The 9252-nt window shown below is 39.0% G+C and overlaps 1 protein-coding gene across 1 annotated transcript; it reads left to right on the forward strand.

Moving 5' to 3' along the window:
- The first annotated feature begins 6069 nt into the window (after positions 1–6069).
- On the forward strand, positions 6070–6807 carry LOC106090430 (uncharacterized). The gene is made up of 2 exons (XM_013256599.2): positions 6070–6504; positions 6603–6807. The coding sequence occupies exons 1-2, from the start codon at positions 6122–6124 to the stop codon at positions 6727–6729; spliced, it is 510 nt and encodes a 169-aa protein (XP_013112053.1). The 5' UTR covers positions 6070–6121; the 3' UTR covers positions 6730–6807.
- The last annotated feature ends 2445 nt before the right edge of the window (positions 6808–9252 follow it).

Here is a 9252-nt window from a genome sequence, read left to right on the forward strand (position 1 = left end):
TAATCTTTATAAAAATAATTTGCATATGAAAATTTGTAGTTATCATAAACAACACCCTAATTATAGATATGCTGAAAAAATGTTATTTTATTAAGTCAATTTATTAATTTTTTTTTTAAATAAAGCATATAAAATAAAAACATATTTTTTTCTTTATTCAGGATATATAAGGCTATGTAATGTAAGTATACATTAGTTCCTTTTTTCATTTTCTTGGGGTAACTTCTCAAAGAAAATGATATTATCAACGTATATAAAATATCTATTAAAAGAATACAACTCCTACATTGATAAGGAACATAAACAATTTTTTGAAGAGATGATTGAAGAATTAAGGATATATAAAAATGTATATACTTCATATATATAAACAACACATGGAATTCATACATGGGACTGCAAGCTGAACTCGATAGAAAATATAAATATTTGTAGTTGTATAATTAAATATAATCGTTACACCCTATTACAAAAACTCTACAATTTATACTATCGCATTCTTTGCAATAAAAGCGTAATCAATTCTTAACTTCAACTTGAATTTTTTTAATTTCCTTTACCGCAATTGGGTTTAGTAATATGTGTGGTATAGCAAATATTAATAAATATAAGTTAACCACCCTGTTCGCCCCTGTTCCTTAATGGAATGTTCATGGGCACATTTACATTGTTGCATTGCATTTGCATACGTTAACCACTATACCACCCTAGTACAGAAAACTTTTCAATTTATGTTATAGCAGTACTTTTGAGTTTGAGCTTTGTTATTTTCTTCACCACAATGATTGAAATTTAAAATTATGAGAAAGCATACCCGGCATTTGTGGAATTATATAAACGTGAAACCAATTATTAACTTCAACTTGAATTTTTTTAATTTCCTTTATCGCAATTGCGTTTAGTAATATGTGTGGTATAGCAAATATTTATGAATATAAGTCAATCACTAAATCATCCTAGAACAGAAAACTTTTCAATTTTTATTATCGCAACCCTTTTGAGTTTGAGCTTTGTTATTTTCTTCACCACAATGATTGAAATTTTAAATTATGAGTAAGCATAGCAGGTATTATATGTTAACCACTGAAAACATGTTTACATAACACCCTAGTACAACAACTGTTGCAGGCATATGTGGTACAATAGCCTGCAACAGTGAGTTTTGTGGAAATATATATTTTTTATAAATATATGTTAACCACTGAAACATGTTTATGAATTAAATTTAGCTCATGAAAAATAAATATTAACCATTATAAAAATTCTATATGAAAATGAATGTGTGCGTTTTAGATTTTTTTAATATAAATACAAAGAATTTTTCCAAGTCTTCATCAGAAAAGTTGTGAAAGCGATCTACGCCCTGCGATCTGCATCCTAATGTCCGTCCACACATTTCAACCGCAGCCCGCCATCTGACCACATACCCCCCTGCGGTCGCCACCTGCGCTACGATCGGCTGCGGTTGCGGTCGGGTGGGGTTATGACGTCATCAATGGGGTGGGGTGGGGTGCGGTTATGACGTCATCAATGGGGTGGGGTGGGGTTATGACGTCATCAATTCTCATTGATGACTCATACTCTCGATGCTCAAAGTTCCACAATCCCCTTATATATACTACTCTTGGTTAGCCCGAAGCCTTTCGGGTCGACGCAGTCCGACTTGACGGCGTGGGCAACGAATGCGCATGTAACACTATGGATCAGCGAAAAAGTCAGTCGGACGGCGAAAATCCTATGATATGATCCGGATCGTGAGAGGACGAGGTTATTACTGAAGGGAAGCAAGAAGTAGGTCAGTATAGCATTCGGCATCATAACAGGACACATAATGCGGCAAGTGATGGCATGTGTTGGGCATGTGAGGAAGATGATGAGACGTAGGAACATTTTCTATCTCATTGCCCGGCTAAAAGACACCGGAACATAAGTGGGGACACAATACCAGACATGAACTAACCTAGGGAAGTCTTATGGAAAACAATTAAGGATAAGGAAAGTAGCATGGAATTCCTTTCTTTTCTTTTTAGTGTTTAGAGCGCACAACAAGCTGATTACTGGCTTAGGTGTATGTCCATAGTGGCATGGGGCGGATTACTATCCACACCCTCTTTTTATTATTTTGCTCAAGAAGTCAAGATCCCAGATCGGTTTATATGGCCCGGTATATCTTTCTCGGGAAACAAAGGACAATGGTGTATATGGGAGCTATATGCAAATATATGCCAATCTTTACCATAATTCGTTCGAATGTTGTGGGCTTTAATATAACTTAGTGCCTCAAATTTTAGCAATATCGGATAATAAATGTGGCTTAAATGGTCCCAAGACCTTAAATCGGCAGATCTATCTCTTTAGGTGCTATATCAAGATATAGTCCAATATAGGCTATCTTAGAACTCAACCTCAACTCAAGGAATCAGAATTACGTCCGGAAATTCTACCAAAGAAGTAAAAATCAAACTAAAGGCTTTGGTACAGGACCATCCTCCTACAGGGACAAAGAAAGAATTCTGGTCACTGATACAGACAGTATGCTGAGATATGGAAAAAAACTTTTCCCAGCTCTTGGTATCCGATGATGGTGACTATGAGTATACCACAGAACCAATTCCTGATGATGGTATAGAATGTATAGCAGGTAGTCAGGACTGGGTCCACGTAGCAGTACCCCGGCTGAAAAACAATAAGGCAGCAGGAGCCGATGGAACTGTTTAAGACCATAGACGACAAGCTGATAAGGCGTGTGCATCAACTCGCCTGCGCAATCTGTCTAGAAGAATGCATATCCAATTGGAAGAATGCATATCCAGCATAGACCTGATATTAATACTGCGTCAAATACTGGAGATGACGTGAAAAGAACAAATCAACTCCTACCATCTTTTCGTTGACTACAAAGCCGTATTCGATAGCCCTATAAGCCATGTCTGCGTTTGGTATTCCTCTAAAACTGATGCGGTTTTGCAGAATGACCTTTGATTATACACGCTCGTCAGTTGAAATAGGAAGGAACCTCTCCGAACCGTTCAATACCAAGCATGGATTCAGACAAGGAGACAGCCTATCGTGTAATCTTTTTTGATATCGTGCGACGACACCGATATTATGGGTCTGTCACCAGAAGAACCAATTGTAACCTTTGAAAGTATAAGAGAATCGACGAAAATGGGTTTGGCAATAAATGGGGATAAGACAAAGTGAATGATATCAACTCCCACAAAGCCCTCTAAAGGCTAGCAGATAAAGACAAGTAAAAAGGCGTTAAGTTCGGCCAGGCCGAACTTTGGATACCCACCACCTCGGGTATATATGCAAACCACCTATCGTCGAAATCCGGTGAAAAATGCATACCTTATGCCCCATAGCAGCTATATCGAAATATGTTCCCATTTGGACCAAATACTAATAAGAACAAGTCATTGTTCAATTGGGTATAACAAAATATTGGTCTTTTTAGTAGCTATGTCTAAAAAAATCCGATCTGAACCTGGATAACGATAAGACACGGTTGTCAAAAGGAGAAGACCAAATCTCCGATGGATTGACCAAGTGGTCAGAGATTGGAGACGAAGCGTAGAAGATCGAGGCTCTTGGACAATTATTCTGCGTTTGGCAAGGAATACATTTTCTGTAATGGCTAATTAAAGTAAGTAAAATAAAGAAATATGAATGACTCGCTTGTGTCAGCATTCCCTAGTGCCAGCCAAGGTTGTTCTAAGGAAAGACTGCAGAAAACTCTTCAACAGAGCAAAAGCCACAAGAGCACCACACGATTGGGACATCTTTAAGGCTGAGCTAAGAAAATATAAGGGCGAGCTGAGAAAGGCTCAGAACAAATCTTGGGTAGAATTCTGCAGTTCCGTGGAGGATACATCTGAGGCCTCTAGGCTAAAGAAGATTCTTTCCTCGAGACCTATTACGGTGGGGTATATTCAGAAGTCAGAGAATGTTTGGTCAATGTCTAGTGAGGAAACACTAGAACTACTCGTTGGCTGAAATTTTGCTCATAACGTTTTGGTATGACTTCAAAAAACTATATTAAATATGATCTTAATTAGTCCATATCCTGATATAGCTGCTTATAAACAGATCTCCCAATTTGACTTTCTGAGCCACTTGAGGGCTTGTAAGGTATGACAATTACGGTCCATATCGGTCAATATGATATAGCCCATATATATTTTAAATAGTAATTGAAAGAACTTAACAAATTCGATTCATGGTGGAGGGTGTATAAAATTCGGCCCGGCCGAACTTAGCACACTTTTACTTGTATTATCTTCTTTGCATCCCTTTACACTCCACCCTTAACATCAGCTTTACTTTGTTGAATTCTTTTAGAATTATTGTTTTAGTCGAGGCACTCAGAGTTTAGTTCATATACTGCATATCTCCCCAAGTATGGATTCTCAATCTAATGGATTCTTTGGTATCCATGTGTGCGGCAGAAAGTAATATCTTTCTTATACCCATTTTTGCTCATGACTTCGGAGTATGCCTAAAACAGTCCATCCTTCATTATGCCCGGCATTTTCCCAATTATCTTCTTCTTCCCTATTCATAAATTTTTATACCCTCCACCATAGGATGGGGGGTATACTAATTTCGTCATTCTGATTGTAACTGCTCGAAATATTCGTCTGAGACCCCATAAAGTATATATATTCTTGATCGTCGTGAAATTTTATGTCGATATAGCCATGTCCGTCGGTCCGTCCGTCCGTCAGTCCGTCCGTCCGTCTGTCTATCGAAAGCACGCTAACTTCCGAAGGAGTAAAGCTAGCCGCTTGAAATTTTGCACAAATACTTCTTATTAGTGTAGGTCGGTTGGTATTGTAAATGGGCCATATCGGTCGATGTTTTGATATAGCTGCCATATAAACCGATCTTGGGTCTTGACTACTTGCGTCTCTAGAGTGCGCAATTATTATCTGATTGGAATGAAATTTAGCACGACGTGCTTTGTTATGATATCCAACAACTGTGCCAAGTATGGTTCAAATCGGTTTATAACCTGATATAAATCGATCTTGGGTCTTGACTTCTTGAGCCTCTAGAGTGAGCAATTCTTATCCGATGGGAATGAAATTTTGCACGACGTGTTTTGTTATGATATCTAACAACTGTGCCAAGTATGGTTCAAATCGGTTCTTAACCTGATATAGCTGCCATATTGACCGATCTGGGGTCTTGACTTCTTGAGCCTCTAGAGAGCGCAATTCTTATCCGATTGGAATGAAATTGTGACGACGTGTTTTGTTATGATATCCAACAACTGTGCCCAGTATGGTTCAAATCGGTCCATAACCGGATATGGCTGCCATCTAAACCGATCTTGGGTCTTGACTTCTTGAGCCTCTGGAGGGCGCAATTCTTATCCGATTTGGCTGAAATTTTGTTTTTTATTGTTACTTTCAACAACTATGTTAAATGAGGTAGAAGTCGGTTCATAACCTGATATAGCTGCCATATAAACCGATCTGGGATCTTGACTTCTTGTTTCATATTAAGATAAGAGTGGCGAATAAAGGAATGAAGTTTAACTCGGATAAAATTTAAGCTCTTCAGGTGGTCAAGACGTCAAATCGGAAGATTGGTTTATATGGACGCTATATCTAAGCAGATTAGTAAATTTTAGCCAAATCGAATAGAAATTGCGTCTTTCAGGTGTCCAAGCAGATAATTCAGAAATTCTGTTTCTATGGGAATTACCAACATTAGAATATTGGCCGATTTGGAACCCAACTTGTGGTGGTTGTTGGTAATATAAATTATTTTATCGATTCGACATTAACTGATTTCTTGGTTTTAAGCAATTTGGAAATCCCGTACATAGTATGTAGCAAAAATCTAGTTATTCGTTCTCCTTCCATCAAAACCCGACAATCTCAACCACAATGAGCATAGATTTTGATATTCACTTCACCACCCACTGATTTTTTTTGTTTCATTTCTCTTATCGCACTCTATTCTAGTGATTTCACTCTTGAATTTTTTATATTCTCTTAATTCATAGCTGGCATGTAATCGTGGACTGAACTTGCCTCAAGTGTAGTATGTGTTGTACATGCATGATCACTAATTGCTAGTGTCAGTAAACGCGTGCAACTTCAGCGGTATGGACCATCCACAACAGATGGACACGGTAGCCAAACAAAATCGTATCAAACTAAAACTTATACCTGCCAAATCCAGTGACGTCAGCAATGGGCAGGTGATTGCCAGTCTGGTGGTTGTCAACGATGAGGGCGAGGCCAATGGTGGTGCCGGCGATGGCAGCAATGCCTTACCTTACATCGATGAGGCGGTGACGGCAACGAATGTCAACCAACTGCAAAGTGTCCGCGACGTCAAAGAAGAGAAACCGCGAGTGAGGTTCTATGCGGTGGGGCCATCGACCTATAAAGTAAAATGTCCATTGTGTCATCAGAACGCCAACGCTTGCGTTATGCGTGGCGCCAGCTGTAAAGATGCCACTTGTTGCCTATCACTATTGTCATGGTACGGGAAAAGGGGCTTGGCCTTAAAATTGTGTTCATATTTTACCAACTACTGGAAGTTGGCACTGATTTTCCTGTTTTGTTTTTGTTTATTTTTAGTGTTTTTCCGATCTTCTGGCTGTGTTGCCTTTGCACTTGGTGTGGGTGCAACAGTGAGTGGCATACTAACAGCCTGTATTGCAGTCAGTGCGGCGGTAAATTGGGTAAACTTAGGAAACCGTTGTAAATTAGATGAATTTTTTAGTAGATTTTAAAAACGAACAATAAAATAAAAGTATTATTTAAAAAACTTTTTTTAAACGAATTGATGGATTTTTGGAATGTGTCTAAAAGGGAACCCATATTGCAAAAAATTCAAGTCTGGTAATCTGTGTTTACATATTTATTCACAAGTTTTGTGTAGTGAGAGACTGATTACATATTTTATTATGTAAAAACTAGCTGGACAAGGCCCGCTCGACTGAGCATTTATTTCACGATCCTATTTTACGTGAGCCCTATGCTGTCACGGTTAGGAAATAAGTCCAGTTTGGGGTGCTGGTACAACCTTTCAGACATTTCGCCCCAATGTGGATATCACATTGGTGCTCTACTCACAAATACCTTTCTTTTGAGCCCTATATTGCTACGGTCGGTAAATACGTCCAGTATGGGGGTATTTTTGGCTGTGAGGTGGATCCCCATATATAAGATTTGTGCTCTAATCTCAAATACATTTCATTTGAGCCCCATTATCTCCATTTGGCAGGCTTTGAAGGTGGGGCGCCCCCCCCACTCCCTTCCCTAGATATATCATCCTAAATAAGGATACCAAATTTCTGTTTTCGAGTTTTTATAAACAAACTAAATTTCGTTTAAATCGCTTTACCCATTTGAGCGTTTTTGTAAATAGGGTAAGGGGAGGGTTCGCCCATTATAGTTTGGATGTAGAATTTACTTCATTCTCTTGGTTTTAGTCGTGGAATGGAGTAGCCAAACCCTTTGCCCCAAAAGTAGATATCACATTCATACTCTACTTCCAAAAATCACATTTAAGCTATATATTGCTAAAGTTGGTATATACGTGTGGTTAAGGGGGGAGTTTAGGGCGCCCCGGTAGCCGAGTTTGTAGCGTACTTGGATTACCAGTGCAGGGATAGTGGGTTCGATTCCCGCCAGAAGCCTTGGTTTGTCACTACTGTGGTCTCACAATGGGTTTAAAATTGTCTAAGAGAGTCTGTAAAGGACTGCACTCTTACCTAACCTAACCTAGGGGGAGTTTATGAGGTGAGGCGTCCCTGAAACACTTGGCCATAAAACAGATATCAGATTTGAGCCCTTTTTTACCTTATATCAACATTTTATTCGAACTCTACTGTCATTGACCTTTCTTTTAATTTACATATTTTCCTTGCTATCGGAGGGAATTTAGTGGATGGGCCAGTCACAGACTATGTCCCAAATGTGCATACCACATTCGTAGTCAACTCCCGAAGACCTTTAATTTAATACCCATTTTGTGACGTTCGACATTCATGCCCGTTTTAGGTCCGGTGGGGAAGGCCCCGTAGACACCTTGGATCAAATTCTTATAACAGATCTGCACTCAACTTCCAAACACCTTTCATTTGATACCCATATTGTCCCAATCGGTAAATATGTCCTATTTTAAATACATTTCATTTTAAACCCATATTGCCCAAGAGACCTGTTGGGGGTTTTTTTGAGGATAGGGGACCCCTCCAAGTTCGTACTCAACTTCTAAATACCTTTCGTTTGATACCCATATTGTAACAATCAGTAAACATGTCCGTCTGGGTGGGTTTTGGGATGGGGCATCCCCCCAGGTTATTTGACCCAAAAATTCTATACTTATTTCCTTATTTTTGGGGTACCATAAGGTGGCATACAAATTCGGTGCACCCATCTCCGAGATCTGGCGTTTTTGAAAATAGAGGTAAGGGGGAGGGTCCGCCCCCTTCGATATCAAAAAATATTGTACCCTAATTTCACCAGGGTCTCAAACGCTACCATCGGCGAAAATTTCATAAAAAATGGTTCAGCCGTTTTTGTGTCTATACGGAACAGACAAACAAACAAACAAAGAAACAAGCAAAACACGAAATTGGTATAAAGTTTTGGGGTCAAATAGCCTGGGGGGACGCCCCATCCCAAAATCCACCCAAATGAACGTGTTAACCCATCCCCAAAACAGCACCTAACAGGACACTTTCACCGCTTTGGGCAATATGGGTATCAAATGATAGGTATTTAAGAGTAGAGTACTGGGAGAATATGGATATCAAATGAAAAATATTTAAAAGTAGAGTAAGAGTCTGATATAAAAATTTTTTCCTTGGTATCTGAGGCGCCTCCCCACCCAAAAACCTCTCATCAGGACATATATGCCGATTGGTACAATATAGGTATTAAATGAAAGGTATTTGGAAGTTGAGTTCACATCTGTTATATGAATTTTGTCCAAGTGTGTACAGGGCTTCCCCATCCTTAAATACCACCAAAACGGGCATGAATGTCGAACGTCACAAAAATAATATAAAATTAAAGGTCTTTGGGAGTTGACTACAAATCTGGTATACACATTTGGGACAGAGTCTGGATTAAAAGCAAGATCTATGATATTAGAGTATGCGTATAATGTTGATTGCTGTCGGTTGTACATACTGGATTGACCCGGATTGTCTTCATCGGCAAGGGCTGTCGCCTCAGTGTATGACACACTGCTACAAAAACAACAACATAATATTGA

Source organism: Stomoxys calcitrans, chromosome 5, assembly GCF_963082655.1.
Source record: "Stomoxys calcitrans chromosome 5, idStoCalc2.1, whole genome shotgun sequence".
NCBI lineage: Eukaryota > Metazoa > Arthropoda > Insecta > Diptera > Muscidae > Stomoxys > Stomoxys calcitrans.